Below are 22,927 nucleotides of genomic sequence, written 5' to 3'. Positions count from 1 at the left end.
TTCCAGACTTTCTCCCTGGGGAAGCTGTGGCAAAGATGAAGGAGATAGTTTTTTTAAAGGCACAAGGTTGTTAATCATTTTCTGTGGGTGGTTTGCGGATGAGCAGAGCCATGCACAATGTGGCAGAGGAAGGCTCTGGATTCACAGAAATGGTACAAGTGGAGATGTCTTTTGGAGAAGCGAGTTGGAGGGGAAACAAACATGATCTCTGTCCCAGAACATTTGGCAGAGAGTCTCCTCTGGTGGGTTAAGCAGGATCACAATCTGATCACACAGGCCTGGGGCAGAGGATGTGGGAACACGGGGGAAGAAGGGAGTTTGAGTTCCAGGTTGCTATGGAGGAAAAACATTAGCAATAGCCTCCTTACCAACCAATGTTCACACCTTTCTGCTCCCTCTGACATCCTAGGACAGCCTGAGAAGTCATAGTTAACCCAAGCCTTATCACAGTCTTGAGGAAGCCAAGGAATGGAAGAGTCTGGTGAATAATAGCAGGAACAATACCTTACATCTGGGGAGTGCTTCACACTCTTCCAGAAGGTGATTACTTAAAGCATCTCATTAAATTTTATAAGTACCATATTAGATATCCTGGTCAGGAATAATTATGCCCACTTGACTTCCCTCTCAGGAGAATGACAGACAGTGAGGGAGTGTAACCTATCCAATGACACATGGCAGAGCTAGGGCTAGAACCCAGAGCAGTGGGAACTTCTGATTGTTGGTCCATAAGTTTGTTACCCCCTCTGCTTGATAAATTTCGCTTGTTTCTGCTATTCCCTATCCTGTCTCCAGATTTTGAAGACAAGCTAAAATCCAGCCACTCCAGCCCTACAAAGCAGCTCCATAGTCCAACCCCAATGGAGTCTTTGGGGTTGAGATGCTGAGGCCCTCACCAGAGCCTCCTTGTCACCGTGTGGCTAAGCCCAGAGTGGAAATAGCATAGAGACCAAAGTCCCCACTCAGCCACCTACCATCTCTTTGTGGTTGGGGTAGTATGTCTGTTCAATGAGTGGGAACTTTTCTCCGCCTAGCGTCTTGTAGATGGCCACCATCTGGGCAAACTGCAAAAGAGAAGCAAATGTTTAAGCTTATTTAAGACAACTTGGGAACAGACAACGTATCAGTCCACCAAACAAATATTTATTGAGAATTTGCTCTGTTGAGGGCTTTGTGCTAAGTACTTTGAGGAAATAAAAGAGGTATACAATCCCTATCCTCAAGGCATATATGGTTTAGTTGGGGGAGGGAGAAAGAGTGAATTAACATACGTTGAGTATTTACCCACTTTTAATGGTGTTTAATTCAATCCTCGTATCAAATTGATGAACTAGGTTATTTTATCATCTTCATTTTACACAAGAAGCTCAGAGAGGGTAGGTAACTTGCCTAAAGTCACAGAGCTGCAAAGAGGTGAAGTCGGGATTGAAACTTGGGTCTCTTGACCCAAGAGATGATGAGATGAGCTTAATAGCTTATGGCCAAGTCATGGTAGTTCAAACGTCAGGTAAAGTAGCTTTTTCCTGTACATAGTATGGAGTTTGAGCATCAGAGTTTAAGCGACGATGTCATGAGTGGAGCTGTTTGTTTTTCAGGAAGATTTAGATGGTTACAGTATACAGGATAGACAGACCCAGTGTTTCTGGGACTTACCAGCTATCCAAAGACTGAACTCACTGGACCTTCTCCTACCTATGAAAAACTAGAACAGTTCCATGGTGAAGAGGTGAAGTGCTCATACTTACAGTGTCAGGGTTAAAAGGTCTTTGGCAACATCTAGCGTCCCCCACCACCCTCCCCCCTTGCCACACACACATTCCATACATGAGGAAACTGAGGCAGAGAAGTCACTTGCCCAAGGTCACACAGTAGTTGAGCCAGATTCATTCCCAATCCTTAATTCTCCCTATTCCTTCAAGTAGCTGCCTTTCAGGCTCCGAAGACACCATGCTCTTCCCACAGGAAACACACAGGACCCCTGCTCAATCCTTTCACACACCACCCACATACCCATCCCCAGTGCCGTGGCAGCTGGGAGGATCCAGTGTCTTCTCTCTAGTGCTACTGGATTAGTTCACACTCCAAGCCACCTGAATCTGGAATTGCTAGGAGAAAATGTTGCCAGATCAAACTTGCCTCTATTTACCAGAGAAAGAGAACATTTTAAAAAAGCTCATGTCTTGTTCTCTATAAGGGATGTTGACACATAAGCCATTGAGGGTGAGGTGGGGTAGGGCAGTCAAAGTTGAGAATGGGGTTGTTAAAAAAACTGTAGTCTTCTGGTTCTCGTTCTGCCTCTAACTTGATAAGTGTCCTTGGGCAAATTCCCCTCTCTGGGCCTCATTTTCTTCGTATATAAAATGAAAAGGTTGAATCTGATCAGTTCCTCAACCTTTTTACCACAAAAAACATCCTTTTATTATATTTCCTCTCAAACTTCATTATCAAACAGCATTTTAAGTGATGATGACCTATTGTGGTCCTTTTGTGGGTAAATATACAATTTTGTCATTAGTTTTGAAATGCTGGAGAACACTGGAATTCCTGGGTCACTCCCTTTACTGACACACAGTTGGTGATTTTAGATCCCTAGGGCTTCCTCCAGGACTGAAAGTATGATTTGTGGGCTCTCAACCTCCAAAGATTTTATTGTAAAAGACTTTAGAGAGCCTCTAGACCAGCCCTCTCATCTTACAAATGAGGAGACTGAGGCCAGAGAGGCAGGGAAAGGTAGGCTCCCAGATCATACCTGGAGTTGGGCTGAACTGAAACAACACCTAGGTCTCTTCTCCTTGCCCAGTGCATTCTCCATTGTACCTTGTTGTCACACCATTCTCTGGTTTTTCAGCTTTTTTTGACAAGACCAAACCCCCAGTTCTTTCCTGCCTTCTTATATTCTCTCCACCACCTAATCTGACCTTTATGTCCTGCCTGCCCACCTTAGCCTGGATGGACTCTTGCTGTGCCTCTGGATACCTGCCTGAGCTCTCAAGGCTCTCCAGCATCCCCAGAGTGCTGGTGGCAGCTCTGCCTAATGACCTCTGTCCTGCTGCAGCCCACGTGCTGGCATGCCACCAAGCCATGTGGAGCTCTATCTTCCCAGCATGTGGGAGAGTTACATATACACCTCATGGATGCCAAGAAGGCCCACGGCTGACTCCCAGAGCCCTGGGGCAGCCAACACCAAAATGGCAGCCAGTTCCCAGGCACTAGTTGAGTTCCTGGGAGCTCACCCCACCCCACTACACCCGATCTCCAGCAGTCCCTGTCTGCTCAAGGTACTGGATAGACACAATGCCTGTCTCCCTGGAAACTTAAAATATAAGTAACAGGCACACAGTCACTGATTAAATAAATGTGGTATCTGATAAAGGCTATTTCCTCTATGCATAGACAGAAGAATGAATTTGGGAGCTGGAGTGGTATGGGCAATGAGGAGGAAGATAGGTTCATTATAACCACTTATCCAGTGAATCAGGAAAGACTTTCTTGAAAGAAATAGGATTTCAAGATCAGTTTGAGTAATATATTGTCCTTACCCCTCCTGGAAATAAAATGCTTTAATTCAACCCTGATGGTCACCAAAAGACCCATAAAGAGTGACAAGAATTTCAGATCCATTTGTAGCAATAAGGGGTGGTAGCATTCTTGCTTTCTCTGGAATGCTGCTTCCATTGACAGGCTCACTTCTGCTTCTGAAATCCCTAGTGTGCCCACCCTGGCTAATCTCAAAGATCTGAGCTACAGTGATGCAAAGTAGAGCCTTTTCCAGTCCAACTGAAACCTCTCCTCACACCATGAACAGCCACAGTAAAGACATTTAGAAAACATGAGCCAAAGTCATTACCTCAGAGGGACCCTCCCTTCACAGTCACCACAACGGCCCACCCATTAACGGGCAGAGAACAATACGTAAAAATGATATTCGTGTGTCAGCTGCTTAGTGAAACTGAAGGGAGAACTTGGTGTCTGGCCAGAGAGTCCTGCTGTTTTCATGCAGTGCTGAAGGCAATATGCTGGGACTGTGAATGGGCAAGAGCGTGAACCCTCATCAGACCCCAGGTACCAGTAGGGGCACAGGTCTCCTCAGTCCTCCCCTCTGGCCTCTGGCACAGTTTAGGAATAGAGAGCAGGGAACTTGTTTCTTTAAGATCCCAAATACTAGGGGACTGTAACATCCAGGCTGATGTTACAGTCCTAACATCCAGGCTGATGTTACAATCCCCTAGCACTGACAGCAGGCTCTGAAGGTCTGGCAGAGTGGCAAGTACTACTACTATTCCCAATCTACAGACAAAGAAACTGCGGCACTGAGAGGTTTAGTCATAGGGCTGATAAGCAGTGAAATCACCCAGAAAAAGCTGATAGTAGTAGAATAACCCTCACGGCTATGAGGGATCCAAATTCTAACAGGTACTGGCGGGGGAGTGGGGAGTGGCGGCAATATGTGCAGGAGGTACGGCCATGTGATTGAGAAAGGGGAGGTCCTCAGAAAAGAAACTTGGTAAAGGCCTCACACGTGCTCTATGATTAGTAACACACTCAAATCACACAACTCTTTTAGCCTTGTTCCTGCAGAACTCTTAGGATTTCAGGTGCCTCGGGCCATGCAGAGGGAAAGGCTGAACACATTGAGCTCTGGAACCCAAGCCTCCCTCCTTAACCACAGAGCAGCAACCAGATCTTCTGATTCCTTGGTCACTGGTCTTTCTCTCACACTGTAAGGTCTCCCTGGCTTCCAAGAGAACAGGAAAGCTATTCAGGTGTGGGGGGCGGAAAAAAAAGATCAAGAGCAGAGTTGATGGATCCATTTGTTTAAAAAACACTGCCTCCAGGCCTTGAGGGGTGGAGAGACTTGGGGTCCTGGAGCTTCATGGAACCTTGACAAGCCTGTGGGTATGACAGCTGAAATGTGACTTTTGCAAAACAAGAAGATGATGTGATTAGGGAAAGATGTTTCCTCAGGAGAGGGCTAGCCTGGAGCAGCAGAGTGAGAGGAGCTGGATCCCCTCAGCTGTCAGAGGGGAGGTCAGAGTGCCTAGTAGCCATCATGGGTCACTATCCACTACCCCGACTCTTTCTCTCTGTGTAAAAGTCCCACTGTTCTTCCAGATTTCCAGACTGGCCAAGGAAGTGAAAACCAGACCAGCTTTTTCCTTACACAGTAACCCATTCCAGATGAGAGGCAGTATGATCTAGAGAAATTCTGGCTCTGTAACTTTAGCAAGTTATTTAACCCTTTTTGGGTCTCACGTTTCTGCAAAAAGTGGTAATAATGAAAACAGTACCGTCCTTGTAAGGTTATTGTGAGGATTAAAGGAAATTAATGTAGGAAAATCTCAGAATTTGGCACCATATAGTAAGTGGTTTTATACTTCTTTCCTTCTTTAATTTTCACTTTTCTACCATGAGGGAGTGGGATTTGATGATCTCTATGGGCATTTCCAGCTCATTAAGTGTCTGATTCACATGTACATGGATAAATCTCATTTTAAGGTTGTTGAAACAGGTGGTAGGACACTCTGTCACTAACACTGCTCTGAGCTGGACCATTCTCTTGATCCCTAATAGCCTCAGGCCTTTCCAATAGTTAGACCATTCTAAGAGACAAGAAATGGGCATTTTTATGTTGCATTCCACAGACAAGAGCAGAGCCCACAGATCTGTAAGGGCTTCTTTACAGAATCTTTGTACAACTTTGTGGTGAGGCCAAAGGTCCACTCTGCAGCAAAGGTCACCCAGCTCATGACATGTAATAATGTGCTACTGTGATATTGTGCCCTACCCCGTTTCCCAGCTGAAGCTCCTCTCAGATCCTCAGCTGGCACCTACTGCGTCTGGATCCCTCCTGGGAGTGATCCCTCCTGGGAGATTAGGAGACAGAAGGGCCTGGATTTCACCCTTTTACCTGGGAAGGGGGCACTCACTCACCACCCACGGCTTATCACAGAAGTTGTAAATGGATTCCAGCGAGTTGATGCTGGGGAGGCCTGCATACTGCATGCCAATGATCAGATGGCGGAAGTCTTCATTCTCCGCCATGCCGAATGCATGCTGCCGGATGAGCACAAAGTCTGGCCGGAAGGACCTGGTAAGAATGCAGAGGCAGGCTTGCCATTAACCAGTACCTCAGGCCAACCATCATCTTGCCTCCCACTTCCAAAGCCCAAGACAGACACGTAGTCTATGCCCCTCATTTTATTGTTATTATTCCTTTATTGACTGGGAAATGGGGTTTTATGGCCAGTAGGCAGTTTCCCAAGATCTGAGGAATAGATTCTAAAATTCCCTCATTCCTCTGGGTTAAGCAGTGTCTTTTTCTAGGGTACAAGTACCCTGAAGAAGAAAGAAACACTTTTAGACTCTCACACTTTAAGTGAAAAAGAATGTTCCCTGTCTTCATGGGGCAGTATGAGAACCTGAGGCTCCTTGTGGCACCAGAGTTGGTACTCAAAGTAGGTTCCAGCAGATTTTCAAGTCAATGCTCTTGGCTGACGTCACCATACAGCCACGGGGAGATCGCTGATCTCAGTGTCCTGTTCTTAGTTCTTAACACTTCTCCTTAAAATAGGGAATGCCATCATCAGCCCCCAGGAGAGCAAGGGCCAGGCTGGCTGAGGACAGATGCCAGACTTCCCAATGGAAGGGAGGGGTACAAATATTTTTTGCAGAACTGAGGTTGAGTAACGGCTACAGGAAGCGCTCAGAGTACAGAATGTTCCCATGCATGGGAAAGCTCCCTGCATTTCACCTCTAGCCAGCAAAGCTCCTCGCAGCTGCTCCATAGGACCAGGGCTCCTGTCTTTGTGCCCTGCCTTGAGTGGAACCCCACCTTCCCAAAGAGGCAGTTCTGTGGCAGCATCTGCCCCCAAAGTGCTAGGGCTCAGTGGTTTCACATCATGTGCCCAGGCACCCATCCAACCCCACCTAAAGCCCCAGTCCCAACCCCCAGGCTAACAGGTTGGCCTTTTAGAGGGGGGGTGCAGGAGCCCTCCACAGTCATTCAGGGGACTTAGCATTGAGTCATCATGGTATCTGCTGTGGCTACTCTGACCTCCTTGTGCCTCAGTTTTAGGAGGTTGGCTGCAGCTGTATTCCTGAGAGCAAATTCCAACCTTGTATCTCAGTTAATAGAATTTGTATAGACTGTGGCCAACTTCTGAGTTCCTATGCTGATACTCGGAAGGGCCTGCCTTATTCTTGCCAGATCCCTCCAGGAGTCCTGCTACTGGACCTTTTTTGTCACCACCTGCTTGTGTGCCTGCAGCCCCATGACTCACTCTACCTGAAGTTGGATGAGCCTATCCATTCTCTCTCGGAAGACCTCCCTGTGCTCACTCCCCACCTGAAGGGACATCTCTTCTTCTGCCTTCCACCAGAGGATGGGTGAGTTCAGATTTCTTGTTGTTAGGTCCCAAACACCACCAAATCCTACCTTTCCTGCCACTGACCTATTTCCTGTCAGACCCTGGAAGCCTCAAAGTACTACAGATTGAGGTGGGGACAGGGGTGAGGTAGAGAAGACTCTTCCTGGACTCTGATGTCTGAACACCTGAAGCTATGCTGAGCTCCTGGGAAGAATTATACTATGAAAACCTTTTTCCCTCACCTTGAATTCTCATCACCTCCCTCACAAAATTGCATTAAATTTGATCACGGCTGTAAGGCACCCAGCACAACATCTGATATATAAGTGCCCAATAATTGCTAATTCTCTTCCATCTACAATGTCCCTTCCAACCCTAGGCTTTCCTATCAGACTTCTGAGTTCCCAGGGGTAAGGGATATACAGGGATGGGAGTCAGGAGAGCTCACACAGAACACAGGGCTCTGCTATAAACTCACTGGTTGAATCTGAGCAAATCAACTGTAAGGGGAGGTTGAACTAGGTCAGAGGTTTTCAATTTTTTTTTTTTTTTTTGAAAGCAATGGAACCCTGTTTTCCAGGAGAAATTTATGCAGAGATAAAAGCACAGAGCTGCACTGGCTGAGTAGGGCAGGGGTCCCAGCACCTCTCTGGCAGGAATTAATTTGCCTCTAAGGGAGCTCTGAGTCTGTGAAGCTTAAGGTTGTCTCTCTCTGCCACTGGACTAAGAGCTCCCTGAGGGCGGGAGCTGGTTTTCTCTGTCTTCTACCACTTCCACTCAGCACACCTCATGGAGTCCTCTACACCATCCATAGCGCTGCTATCCCACTCCATTTTCTGACTTTGAAACTGCCTCCTCAAGCTGGAAGTGGTAACTCTGGAGATAGTGACAGTGACCTTGAGGACAGAAAGGACCTTACCGGACTACCTTTGTGCCATTCCGGAGCACCTGCATATCCACAGCATAGGTCCCATCTGCATGGGCCACCAGGTTGAGCTCTGAAAATTCTGCCTAGAAAATAACAGTAGGGGAGTAAGCCCACAATCCTGACTTTGCCAAGTCCTCCATATAACAGCAGCAGCATTCCCACCACCAAACATTTATTTACAGTTTTCAAAGCACTTTCACATACTCATCTCATCTAATTCTCATAGCAACTCTTGAGGCAGGTAGGGCAGAAATAAATTATCTCCATTTACCAAAGGAGAAAACTGAGCCTCAGAGCAGTCAAGTGACTTTTCTGGACAAGAAACACATCGTTGGCAGAGACAAGAGCAAGACTCAGGCAGCGTGCTTTGTGCTGCCTCTCTACAGAGCAAGAGTACTCAGGGGGCAAACGCCCCCTTTGTCAGTTTCAACATAAATGTACTAGGTCTTAGTTTAGGGAACTGAGTTTTAGTTCAGCCCCCAACTAGCTGCAATAAGACATCAGGCAAATTACTTGTCCCCTCTGGGTTTCAGCTTCCCCTGTCTATATAACAGGGATAATTCTTATCAACCTCACCTATCTGGCAAGTTGTTTTAAGAACTGAATGTGATGTGGGCAGGAAAGTACTTTGTAAATCATAACACACTTTGTAAGGAAAATACATGCATTGTTTAAACTGAATACCCTCTCCTCTGCCCCCTCAAATGGACATGACTATTTATCATGAAGCAAGGGATAGAGGAAGACAAAAAATGGGTCACCTTACTCTTTCAGGACTTCACTGCACTAAAACAAGGAGGAGTTCTTTTCTAAGCTCCCCCTGAATCAGCCCAGGACCCAGGTTAGGCATCACCGGAGGCAGCACACCTGAGTGGCTGACCTTTGTCTACCCAGCTTGCCACACCAACAATCTGGAGGGGTGACCAGTGTCCTAACAAGACATCCTCTAAGGTCTTCCTCAGCCTGGGAGCCCTGCATTACAAGAGGGCCCTAAAAGCCACATCCTGGCCTCTCCACCATGACAAGGAACTGGGGAAATTAACTGATGCAGCTTTCAGAACCATAGGTCACAGGTGGTGAGAAAAGCACTGGGGAAAGGGTGGGGGAGAGGAGATGGATGGCCCAGAACCCAGGGATGGACACTGTACTCCCCTCAGCATAACTAGATGGTTCACTCTGGGATGCCAAAAGGGAACAGTGATGATGCAAACGCAACTCTGGGCTTCAGGCTGATTACCTGTTCCACTTTGATATCATAATCTCCAAGGACTTTTTTGCCCCGAAAGCACTTGGCCCTGGAGAAAGGAAAAAAACCCACACAAATTAGTTTTGTCCAGGTGTTTAAGGTCAGAAAGTTAATTGTCACAAAGAAGAGGCCTACAGCAGGCAGAACCGCAGGATGAGATTCAAGAGACCTAGGTTCTGACTGTAACTCTGGTTCCATCACCATGAGACCTCAAGTAAGCCACTTCCTCTCTTTTAGCCTCAATTTACCCATCTATAAATCCCTTTTAAGACCCAATTATTTTCTGCTTTGAATTTTTTGTTGATACCATGTATTTTCATTAATGGAAGCATGCTGAATCATTGAATGTTGTTGAATTTTTAGTAGGTAGTATGGATTTTCTTCTCACCCCCTCCCACAAGCCTACCCTTAGAGTCCAGAGGGACATACCGTGTCCCACTAATTCTGCCCTTCTCCAAGAGCCCCTCAAGTCCACTGGGACATATGTATCCCAAAAAATTTGTTTCAAAATTTCTATTTTTCCTACCAGAAATGCACATACCTCATACAACACCCTATAGAAATAGTAATTTGTGGCACACACCCATTTTTTTGGTTTCAAAGAGTCATTAAGGCCCCTGCCTTGTGGCAGCATGCACTGTCAGTAGGAAAGCTTCTCAATGAACCTGATAGGCAGAAGATGTTGGTGGGCAACGGTATATCCCAATGGTCATAAAAGAAAGTAATCCGGAAGGAGCCCTGGTGGTGCAGTGGTTAAGCTCTTGGCTGCTAACCAAAAGGTCGGTGGTTCAAGCCCACTAGCAGCTTCACAGCAGAAAAGACCTGGCAATCTGCTCCTGTAAAGAGTACAGCCTAGGAATCCCTGTGGGGCAGTTCTACTCTGTCCTATAGTGTTACTATGAATCGGAATTGACTTGACAGCAATGGGTTTGGTTTGGTTGGCTTTTAGGTAATCCAAAGGGCCCTTTCATGCTCAGGTTTTGTGATTTTATGGTAACATCCCTGGTCTGCTGGTTACAAACGTAATCTAGAAGTAGATTATTGCTAATGCTATTCTTGGTAAGGACTAGGCCAATCTTACAAATCTCTATGGTTTCCTTACTTCGCTGACCCTGTGTTACACTCTGATTTTCTAGTTGGTTTCCACCCTTGGAATTTCAGTTTTTAAAGAAACTCTTCACACCCATACTTCCAAAAAGGATTTGAAGCAGTTTGTAATTTAAAAGGCAAACATATCCAACAAAATAAGGATTAAGGGACAAGCTGTGAATGAGAGGAGGATAATTGTACCATAAGAAAAAAGGAGAAGGGGGTGTGCTGAGTAAAGCTACTACAAATGAACAAAAAATTTATCCTGTATTTCCAAGCAGTCAAGAAAATAAGTTGAGCTGAGTTACACGTACTTCTTATCTTCCTAGTTTGTCACGGGTCTAGAGGAACCTCACATTAATGCATTAATGGCTTTATAGCCCCTTTTAAACAACCATGTTGATTTTTATATTCACTCCGACTTTGCCACTAACCCACCCCGCTATACAATTTTCTTATCTGCTAATTTAGGCTGGTTCTTCATTTGTATCAAGGGCCTTTCTACACTATACTTGTTAGCTAGGTTGGGTTTGCTTTTCCTGTGCTTGGAATTTCAAATTGGCACATTTCACTAGAGGTTTTCTGGTAGTCTCTCCCCAAAATAATAACAATAAATAAAACAGTAAGAATAAAATAATATTTACTGGATATCATATTCTAGGAATCGTGTGCTAGTTGCTTTTAAGAGCATCTCATTTAATCATCACAACAACTTAAAAGGTAGGGAGAAAGGTCTTCATTTTAGAGATAAGGAAACCAAGATTCAGGAGCAAAATGGCATATTCAAGGTCATACAGCAAGTTAGTGATAGAGCCAGTTCTCACACCCAAGTCTGTAGGACTCTGAGTCCAATGCCCCTCACACCGCATAACACTGTTTCCCTCCACGATTCATTCTCTCCATCCTCACTTCCACCACTGAGAAAACTGACTTGCCATGTGTGCTATGTTGGTTTTCCAAATTTTTTAATTTTCCCTCTCCCATCCAAAAGGGACTTAATGATGTTGTAAGCACTAGTCCCACTGCAAATACTTCCTACCCTAGTTCCTGTCAACTACCCAAGACGAGGCCAGGCTATTTCCTTTCCTCTCCGGGTTCTGGAACAGCCTGTTCCAGGAAGTTGTCATTTGTCCTACCCAAGTCCCTAGCCACCCTCAAATTGCTCCTCAGAGGTACTCAGCCCTCCTGGAACTGGATCACTGAAGTCCATCCCCTACCTCTGCCCCAATTCCCTACTAAGCCTCATAAGCTTGTTTTGGGACCCTGATCACCATTCTCAGCTCAGGCAAGCTCTTTGGGCAGAGGGGCTATAGCATTTCCCATCCTTCTGGCTATTACTGTCTTGTTTACAGTTTAAATAAAGGAGTTTACACTTCGGCATTATCACTGCTCTGCAGATCTTGGACTCTGTAGATCTCTGTCCACAAACATAAAAAGGAGGAACTGGAGTAAACGACTCATAAGGTCCCTTTCAGCTCCATGAATCTTTGCCTAGAGATTCCAAGTGCTTTCTTGCTTTGGAGAGGTGTGTCTACCTTCTCACCAGCAATGCTTTTCCAGTGCTTCCTTCTCCCATCTTCCTAGCTCAAAACAGCTCTCCTACTGTGAGGTAAGTCTCACAGATATTAATAATAACCTCCCATTCTGTAGGATGCTCTGCATTTTTAAAGCACATTCCTTGCTCTGTTTCTCACCACTCTGTGAAGTAGCTAGGACAGACAGTGCTGTCCATTTGACTGGGGGAAACTGAGACTTAAATCAGATAAATGCTATGCCCAAATCACAGAAAAGTTCATAGGCCTTAAGCCTAGAGCTCAGAGCTTACATCTAGATGCTAACATGCTGCCAAGTTGTCTAATTCACCCATTTTATTTTGTGGGCTTTGAACACTGAATTTCAAGTATATTTATAGATCCTGGCTGAGTTTATCTGCCACTTCCTGCACCTGCCCACTGACCAACTTGGCTAATGAAACTGTTTTCATGCTTTCCCCCCACCCCCACTTCTCTAATTATCCTAATGCCTTTTCCTTAAGGTAATTTGTCCTGTTGGAAATCTTTGTGTTTCCTGGCCCCGGGTCACTGACCCCTCTTGGCTGAGCTGCAGTTTTATAGAAAAAGAGCCAAGATGGAAGGCAGATGGGGCACAGAGCCCTCTTCTGGAGAATGAACACATTCTCGCAGCTCTTGGCTCTTAGACATTCTGGTTCCAGGTATTTCCATGAAAAATATTTGTAACTTACAAGCAAGTCAAAGAAATACTTCCCAACTATAAGAGAGCACTCGTGGGAGGCAGTGTGCCAGAATCCAGAGTATGGGCTCTGGAATCTCAGTATGGGGTACATACCCCTTAGCTCTATCCTTTCCTGGCTGTGTGACCTTAGGCAAATGACTTAAATTTTTAAAAAGTAGTATGCCATATGGTTAAACCAATCAATCTTTCTTCAAAAGTATTTAAAGGAACAAAATTAAAAATAAAACTTTCTCCTTCCCCATTCTCTCCCTGTCATACATGCTCCTCATTATCAGGTTCAGGCATACCTTTGCACTGTGGGGAAAATGTATGGCAACATACTAGATAAACTTATTTTTTGAACTTGATATATATGTATTTTTTGCACTTAAAAATACATTGTAGTGATATATTTTCCACACATGTTGCTAGGCCTTCTTTCTTTTTAACAGTTGCACAAAATTCTATTTCAACAGTATGCAATAATTTAACCAATATTTTATTGGTGAACATTTAGATTTCCAGTGTTTTGTTTTCTATTACAAACAGTGCTACAATGGCTTACATTTAACAATCTAGCCATAGGATAAATACCTCATTGCAGATACATTGACAGTTTTTACTGATATTGCCAAACTGCCCCCCAAATAAGAAAATGACAACACCCCTCTCACTGGTGTCTGAAAGTTTGGGGAAATTACTTCACCTCCTTTAGTTTTCCCCACAGCTGCTTCCATGAGCTGGATGCAGAGAAGGTGTTCAGTAAGGACTTTCTGATCAGCACTCTTGTCAAATTACTCCAAATTCATCCCCTTGTTGCTCAATCCTAAATAGGACCCAAGATGTACATCCTTGAAACACAGACTAAAAATATCTATGATGCCTGTGTTGTCAATTTCCCCCTATTGTAACACTTTCTTAACAAGCCTAGCAGCTGAGGATCTATGTGAGTTTAATTGCTTGCAGCTTCCTTGATGGACCAGGTAATGAACCATCTCCCTTTATTGCTAAAATGACTAAAGGCTTCCAGATTTAACTCTTCCAAGTCAAGGCAGTGAACACCTTCATTAATTCCCACCCACCTGCAAATTAGGGCTTGTAAGGCTGAGGAGCAGGATTTAAGAGACTTCTCTAATGCCACCTCAAAACCTGGCTCAACCCAGGCAAGCCCAGCTTAAGTCCCCCTCTTTTATGCACAGGATAATGAAGAAAGAGCTCTAGAATAGGATCCAGGGGAGCTGAGTTCAGGCCTAGTTCTACCACTTCTCAATTGTGTGACTCTGGGCAAGTACCCATCTCTCTGTGCTTCAGTTTCCTCATGTATACAATAGGGATAATAATAATTTTAATAACAGCAACCACTAACTATGTGCTAAATACTCTTCTAATTGTTTCACCTATTTAATACCAGGCTCATAGGTTGTTGTGAAGACTTAATGAAATCATATGAGAGTAACTGACATGAAAGTGTTCTGAAAACTCTGAAATGCTATGCAAATAAGAAGTATTGTTAGCAAGATGCAACAAACACTTATTTGCCAGGTATTATGCTTTTTACTATTGCCACAGCTGACACGGCTTCTTCCTCTTTTGAACTTCTATCACATTTATTGTCTTTGCATTTTTGGCTCGTAGCACCATCACTGGATACCACCTTTCAATGTCACACTGTCTAAAAATCTCTGACACCATCCTCCCCAACCCGGGACCACCAGATTATGTAAAAATGCTTGAGAACAAGGACGATGCCATATGTGAACACTGAATTTTGCAGAACATTTTGGACTTTAAATATTGATTATGTCCTGCTGTTACATTATACTCTCTGAGCTAAAGCTTGTAAAAATATAGTCAATGTATTTATAAATTTCCAAATCCCTCACTGAGTGGTGTCCTTAGTAGATTCACAATCATGGCTTGCTTATTAACTGGAGATGTTAGAAGTGCTATGTAGGAAACCAGAAGAAGCTACCTTCAAGCTTAGTGGACAAAGTCTGTCCTGCAGGTCCAGCCATCTTATCTCTTCTCCTATGTGCAAAACCCAGGGTGGTCATGTTCTTACCCCACATGAAAATCTGTTCTCAATTTCCTTCATCTACACTGGAGCTAAAGGACCTGAAAACAGCCTGGAGTATAAATCCTCCCTAGGTGACTGAGATTTACACAAGGATCAAAACCTCAGCCTAGGAGATGGAAGCACTAAGGGTATATTTGGAGGCACCAGAAGGTACTTAGGGAGCAGAAGGCTGCTTACCAAAACCAAAAACCAAACCAGTTGCGTCAAGTTGTTTCTTACTCATGGTGACCCTACGTGTGTAAGAGCAGAACTATGCTCCACAGTGTTTTCAGTGGCTGGTTTTTTGGAAGTAGATCACCTGGCCTTTCTTCCAAGATGCTTCTGGATGCACTAGAACCTCCAACCTCTAACTGAGCTCGTTAACTGTCTGCACTACACGCCTTCTTCCAAAAAAAAAACAAAACCAGCTGCCGTCCAGTCGATTCCAACTCATAGTGACCTGCCTTCTTAGAGCTCCAGAAATCAGTTCCCAAAAAAACCAAATCCATTGCTGTTGAGTCAATTCCAACTTACAGCGACCCTATAGGACAGAGTAGAACTGCCGCATAGAGGTTCCAAGAAGCACCTGTTGGATGTGAACTGCCAACATTTTGGTTAGCAGCTGTAGCTCTTAACCACTACACCACCAGGGTTTCTAGAAATCAGTTCAGTACCTAGTAAATGCCTAGCACTGTCTGGTCTAGACATTTATCTCTGGTAAGGTGCCTAGTTTCTGGTTCTCACTATATCTAACTTAGGGCTTGTTCTTTCAGCCAAGAATCTCAAGACTTTAAGAAGTGAGAAAACAAACTAGAAATAAGAGGAGATTCCTATTTCCTATACCTTACACTCCAAGGGTAAAATCACGCCTGCCTGTCTTGAAAACGGTTTGTGAGTACCTACTGCCACCCACTGGCAGGATGAGTGCTGCAGATTCACTGTAGCGCCAGCTCATCACCCAGAGCCAGCGGAATAGCCACCAACTCCACTGACTAAAAGAGACCCCTCCAGGTGCTTATTTGCTGCTCTGACAAACCATGAGGAGAGACTAAGTGTCCCTTCTAAAAGTGTGCATTCACACACACCGCAAGCTGGAAATCTGGCTTTTTGCAGCCTGCAGAAAGAAAGGCCACAGTTTGTCAGTAAATTCAGCAAAAATTTACTGAGCACACAATGGTAGGTGCTGGGGATTTAAAAATGCATTAGTAGTTGCCAAGTATAGAAAGCAGAGTCTAGAAAAAGAGACTGATAACTATCTGAGTAATCGCTAGGATCCATTCAAACTCTAAGATTTATAACTAGGGTTCTCATTGTGACCTTTCAATCTTTTCCTTAAAAAAATAAATATTTAAAGATACATACAAGGTATCAACAACAAATGATTCATATAGCATAGAAATATGTATAGTAAAAAATAACTTTCCTCTACCTTCACGGATCTCACAGGTTAGTGGAGAGACAGAAACATAAATAACTCATTGTAATACAGCGTATACGCTGTAGCAGATGTATGAGCTACGGGAACCCAAAGAAAACAGCAGTTCTGTTTGCCTGGACAAGTCTAGGAAGGCTCCACAGAGGCAGAGTTGAGTCTTAAAGAATGAGTAGGAACTTACAACACAGGAGGAGGAAGCAGAATTGAAAGGTGAGTGGAAAGTCAGAGGCTTGAGTGAGAACTCAGGGCTCTGATACTCAATGACTGGCCTCTAAAAGATTTTTTTTTTTTAATGGAAAAATTTTTCCTCAATAAGTATCAACATTTTGCCAATCTTAATTCATTGATTACCTTCCCTGTTTGTGTTGTTGAGAGTATAGAGTATTTTGAAGCAAATATCAAACATCATGTCATTACTCCTGTAAATATTTAAGTGTCACGTCCAGGTAATGGCTTTTAAAATATAAGCACCGTGCCATTATCTCACCTAACAAAATAACAATAATTTTTATTATTATTATCTTTAGTGAGTCTATATTCAAATTTTCCCAACTGTCTCCAAAAATGCTCTAAAAGATTTTAAGCAGAGAAGTGACATAGTTAGATACAACTAGGATCTGAGAGACCACTTTGTCTGGCATGTGGAGGAGACTGGAGGGAGCAAACCAGGGCTCCAGGAAATCATCTGGAAAGCTGGTACAGTAACTAGACTTCAGAATTTGCTATTTTACTGGCACTTCGCAAAGCAATAGCTATCGCATAGCACTGGCCTGGCAGCTCAATCAATCACTTGATTGATTAGGTCTGGGAACTTGGAAGCTAGCTGGGAAGTGTCAGAGATAATAAAAAATAGGATTTAATGAGGTGATAGTGGGATAGGCCTCCCACTATAGACATTCTAGAACAGAGACATAAGTGAGAGCTAAAATGGTCAAGTACAGCTTTGCACTGGTGAACAGGTTCTTTGCCCAAATTTGGACTTGTTATCTAACTCAAGAACCATAAGATTTTCATTCAGTACATGGAGAAATTTGTCATGGACAACTGTTTAGGAATAAGAAACAAAGAAATGAGCACTCTTCTGGATCAAGGCAAAGTTCTGTGGCTGGTCCCTGATATTATTAATTCAGTGATTAAGTTGTTAAATCAAATGCTCTACAACTACAGTACTTCTCTGATGGACAGCAAGACTGCATGGTGTCTTAGTTAACATTCACATAAATGATCTGGAGGAGAGAGCATGGGGAAACTGCCAAGTTTGCAGATGGCATTCAGCTCTTCCAGGGATTAAAATGCTGAGTCGATTAGGGATAAACTGAAAGAAGGTGTGGATGTGGGCAGAAAAGTGGCAGATGAGTTTTAATGTGAGTAAGTGTAAGAAAACACATTCAGGGGAAATAATCTTATCAGAGGATCAGGAACTGGCATGCTCAACTAGAATCCAGTGAAGAAACCTGGAATGACAGAAAACTGTTCCCTTAAGACATCAGTCCTGTGAACTGTCATAGACCAAAAACAAAAAAAAAAAGAAAAAAAAACCCAAGAGAAAGAAAGGTGAAAAAAATGGTGGTTATCATCAGAAAGTTTATTGGAAATCAAACCTAGAGGATTTTTCTCTCTCTGATCTCATCTTATACAAGCCATAGTACTTTTCATATTTGTGAAACAGGGTATCAGGCCCATTCATCTAAACTCAAATGCCATGATGAAAGTAGAAATGGTTCAGAGAAAAACAAAGAACAAAATGAAAAGTTAAAATAATGAGTCATCTTCAGTCTATAAAGGTAAAGATCCAAAGGGGACACATTGTGGGAAGGGGAAGGGAAAGAGAACACTGAGCGACTACATACAAGGCCACTCATCCACAGACAATTCAAATTAATCTTCACAATATTTCATCGTTTATGGGAACATTATCTAAATGCTATTGATTTTACTGGAAAATGGGGCCCAGATAGACTAAGTGTCTTGCTTAAAGGTGGCAGAGCGAGTAAAATTAAATTCCAGCTCTTTTGATGATCAAGTTTAGAGATTATATGCTTCTTTAGATGGGGACTGTGCTCTATTCATCTTTCTGTTCCCAACATCTGTACTCTTGTTCAGCACATAGTAGATGCTTAGGAAATATTCACAGCTATTGAGTTGAATACAGCTAGACATATGGAGGTTAATATCAGAAGGGCCCTGGTGGTGCAGTGGTTAAGAGCTCAGGCTGTAAACGAAAGATTAGCAGTTCAAATCCACCAGCTGCTCTTTGGAAACCCTTTAAGGCAGTTCTACTCTGTCCTATAGGGTCACTATGAGTCAGAATCAACTCAACAGCAATGGTTTTTGTTTTTGTTTTCTTATCAGAAGGGCAACCATGCTCAATCTGATAGAGTCCTGGACTTGAAGAACTCTCGAGGATACTAACTTAGTCCTTCTCCAGAGTAGTTTATGAAATTTCCTCAAGTGATCTGCAGGTGGACAAATCAACAGCCTTAGGTGGCAGATGAGACCCCTTAAGAAAAGCAGCAATCTCAAAGCTCTGAAAATAATCAATTTCTGAGTAAACACCCCAGCTGTGACTTAAGTTGGGAACAGCAAATCAGTTTTTCTGGCAGATTTTCTGAAGATCTCTATTTAAGGGAATAATTAAATGATGCAGTATCACAAGATAACAAGATTATCAAATACAGAAAAATAGAAGAAAAAAAAATCCTGTAACTCAGGAGAAAACATGATGGGAAGATTAGACGCATTTGTCTGTAATTATAGTGGAGCTAGAGAACAGAATGCTTTGGAGTCATGGGACAGATTCTTTTTCCATGACCAGCTTATAAAATTAAACCAAGCTGATTTGATATTGAAGCAAAGTGGGTCAGTTATAAAGTTTGCTTTGGAGAAAAAGCAGACAAATACAGTTTTCAAAAGACATGGATTTATTTTATGCTAGATAAATAGGGTTCCTAGCATTGACAAAACTCCAGGTTTACCTCCAGCATATAGTGTGACAAATTATACCCACAGTCACCACTACCATCAAAGCTGCACTTCCATTCTTCCGTAACAGTCTACACATGAGGAAATGTCCTCCATGATCTGGCCCCAGCCTTCTATTTAAAACTTGTCTCCCACTATCTCCCCACTGCAGGTCTGCTGCAGGTCTTTGTGTGGATGAGAAAAAGGCTCCCCTTGCTTTGGATGGACACACCCCTGCACCTAGGCACTTGCTGGGCGAGCAGAATGCAGGGCTGGATTTCAGCTGCCACTTGTCGACTTAGTCAGATGCCCTGTGCAATGAACAACCTATACAAACATATGCAGGAGCCCTATCCCACTCCATCTACCACTCAGTTCCCCAACTACCTCATGTAAAACTGCTGCCCCTGTGCCTTTGTCCACTTAGAAATCATTCCCTCCCCATTCTTCAAGGTCTAAAACAAGTTCTGCCTCCCTTATGAAATCTTCCCTGTCCTCCCCACCTGCAGTGGTTTCTCCTACCTCTGAAAGCCTAGTCTGAAACCCATTCACTTATCACTTTAGATAGACACAGCCTAGTACCATCAGCTGATTCTTCATGGATATGTCTCCTCCCTACTGTATCAGAAGCCCACTGAGGGTATGTAGTATATCTTATACTTCCTTCCTGGTTCCCAAATGTTCACCCTTACACTCACAACTGCCGTATACAAAGCACACTCTAATAAAGCCCTGGCAGAGAGGACACCTGCCCACCTGGAACTTTTCAGAACAAGGAACCCTAATACATAAAAGAGTGTCACACAAGAATACACAATACTGTATGTTCATCAAATGCTGATTAACAAATAGCCATTTACACCTTTCAGCTGGATATATGCTCCCTGGCTCAAAAGGAAGAAAGAGTATCTTCAGCATCAGGTTACAGAGAAACAAGCAATTCAGGCCAGCTCAGAAACATTGCATTTTAAGCAACTGAGGAATAGCACAGTGGAAAGAGTATGACTTTTAGAGCCAGGCTCACCTGGGTTAAAATCTCAGGTCCTTCACTTATTATCTGAACCTGGGCTCTTTTACCTCTCTGCATCTTCATACAGAAGATAATACCTATTTCTAAAGTTTGCTAGGATTAAATGACTCTGCCTTCAATATATTCCTCAAACACGCTACACATAGCGGCGCCTTTCTGGCTTTTGCGCTTGCTGCCTGATACATCTCCCCCCAGATCTTCTCTGCACATCCTGCTTCCTCTCAACACTAGCGTCTCAGCTCTAACATTCCCCTCTCGGTGACAGCTTCCCTGCTGACCGGAGTTGAAGTAGTCCCCTCTCTTCCCAGTCATTCTCTGTATATTATCTTCATAGACGTTATTCTATTTTGAAATTTCCTTGACTGTTTGCTATCTATCTCCCCAACCAAACTACAAGCTCCATGAGAGGAGGCACCTGGCTGTGGTGGTCGCTGTGAATCTATCCCATGTTATAATGCCTACCACTTGTTAGGTGATCAATAACATTTGTTGTATGAATAAATGGGGTGAGTAAAGTATCTAGCACAATACCTAGCCACACGTTAGCTCCTCTTCTCCCACTTTTTTTTATGTAGAAATCCTGAGTTAACAATGTCCTTTGTGTGTCCTTTGGAGAACATTTCAATAAAATGGGTTCATTGTTAGAATGCTGACCAGGTATTTATAAATGTAGACAGGAATATGGTCATTTACTCCAGCGTGTGATGACACCATCCTCCTCCTGAACGTTGAACTTTGGCCACAACAGTTATTGAAACATCTATACATCTTATTGAAATATACTGTACATGTTATCGTCATATTATGAGAAATTAACAACAACATAATATTCCCTTAGCCTTCTGGGAGAGAAAATTTTGCTTAGGGCCATTTTACTTATTTTACTTATGAGGAAACGGAGGCCCAGAGAGAGGAAATACTTGACTAATTCAAAGTTAAACACTTAGTTTGAGGCAGAGCACATTCCCTTTCCATTCTACCATGCTGCCTCCTACAGCAAGAAAGAGAACTCTTTAAAAAATCAAAGAACGTTGGTATTCAACCCATAAACCTGTTGCTGTGGAGTCAATTCAGACTCATAGCCACCCTACAGAACAAAGTAGAACTGCCCCATAGGGTTTCCGAGGCAGTAAATCTTTACACAAGCAGACCGCCACATCTTTCTCAGGTGGAGCGGCTGGTGGGTTTGAACCACTGACTTTTCGGTTAGCGGCCCAGCACTTAACCACTGCACCATCAGGGCTCCTTTGGTATTCAGCAGAGATCCCTAAGTGGATATGACAGGATGTGGAAACTGAGGCTCTGATCTCCATTCAGTGTGCTCGCGAAATAAGGAATGTGAACAGCTAAGCATTATAGAAGCATGTTGTTGATGTTGTATAGAAGCATGTTATTAGTTGCTGTCAAGTCAATTCCGACTCATGGCAACCCCATGTGTTGCAGAGTAGAACTGCTCCATAGGGTTTTCAAGGCTGTGACCTTTCTGAAGCAGATAGCCAGGCCTGTCTTCCTAGGTGCTTCTCGGTGGGTTCGAACCACCAACCTTTCGGCTAGGAGTCAAGCGCTTAACTATTTGCACAAGGAAGTTTTATATATTTATTTGTTGTTGTTTTTAAATCACTTTATTGATGCATCAATTCTGCATCACCAGCACATGGTTTATACAGCAAATTGCTGGAAGGAAATAAGAAATGAGCTCTACCCACATTCCATTCTCATTAGCAAAGGAGACTTGACCCTCTTTTCTTCGTCCAAGGGCAAACTGCCATGGCTGGTATTACTTGCCTACTTATCACCATGGCTCGGCAGAAACATCCTTGTACTTCAAGGCAACAACACTTTGGATTTCCAAATCCAAACCCAGGTGGCACATTCCATTCTACAGTTTTCCAACTGGCACCAATTCAGGGGGAGCTCTTATTCACCAGAACAGGCACTAACAACTGAATTTTGGCAGGCAGGGAAGAAAACTGGCATTGTCCAGAAACACACATTCTACAGGTTCCCAGATGCATCAAGTTTAGCAACACGGAATCACTACTCAGGTCTGAATGGAGACACGGGCCTTAGATGCTATCCCCTCATTTTTATAGACAAAGACACTGAGGCTTAAAGAGGAAAAGTGGCCCAAGGCCATAAGATGGAAAGCTGTGGGATCTCTCAATCCGATACTCTATACCCAGAGTGGATCTGGATAGAAAGAGCCCTGGTGGTGCAGTGGTCAGGCACTTAGCTGTCAACTGAAAGGTTGGTGGTTCGAACCCAACAGCTGCTCTGCAAGAGAAAGATGTGGCAGTTTGCTTCCATAAAGATTACAGCCTTGGAATGGAGAGGAAGGAAAGGTGATACCAAGTAATGGTAGACTGCTTCAAACTCAGAAAGATAAGGGTAAAATTCATGGTAACAACAAAGAAAGTTAACAGACATACTCATAAAAAAAAAAAGAGGAAAAACATAAAGTCTCAGCAAAAACAAAACCTACAAAAACAAAAGAAATAAAAAAAATCCACAAACAAAAGTAACTCAGCACAAGAGAGTAAGAAGAACAAAGAAAACCTCAGCACCGCAAAGAAAAGCACTACA

General features: G+C 43.5%; 1 protein-coding gene across 1 annotated transcript in view; it reads right to left on the bottom strand.

Annotated features, from left to right (window-relative positions):
• Positions 1 to 22,927, bottom strand: part of SYN2 (synapsin II) — a 162,780-nt gene that overhangs the window by 36,436 nt on the left and 103,417 nt on the right. Inside the window, exons 2-5 of the mRNA XM_023739727.1 lie at positions 9,533 to 9,590; positions 8,287 to 8,378; positions 5,932 to 6,088; positions 975 to 1,064 (exon numbers count right to left, since the gene is read on the bottom strand). Of these exons, the coding sequence (XP_023595495.1) occupies positions 975 to 1,064; positions 5,932 to 6,088; positions 8,287 to 8,378; positions 9,533 to 9,590 (397 nt within the window). The remainder of the gene's footprint in view (positions 1 to 974; positions 1,065 to 5,931; positions 6,089 to 8,286; positions 8,379 to 9,532; positions 9,591 to 22,927) is intronic.

This window comes from Trichechus manatus, unplaced genomic scaffold (assembly GCF_000243295.1).
Source record: "Trichechus manatus latirostris isolate Lorelei unplaced genomic scaffold, TriManLat1.0 scaffold00001, whole genome shotgun sequence".
Taxonomy (NCBI): domain Eukaryota; kingdom Metazoa; phylum Chordata; class Mammalia; order Sirenia; family Trichechidae; genus Trichechus; species Trichechus manatus.
This window is presented reverse-complemented; position numbering and strand designations above follow the sequence as displayed.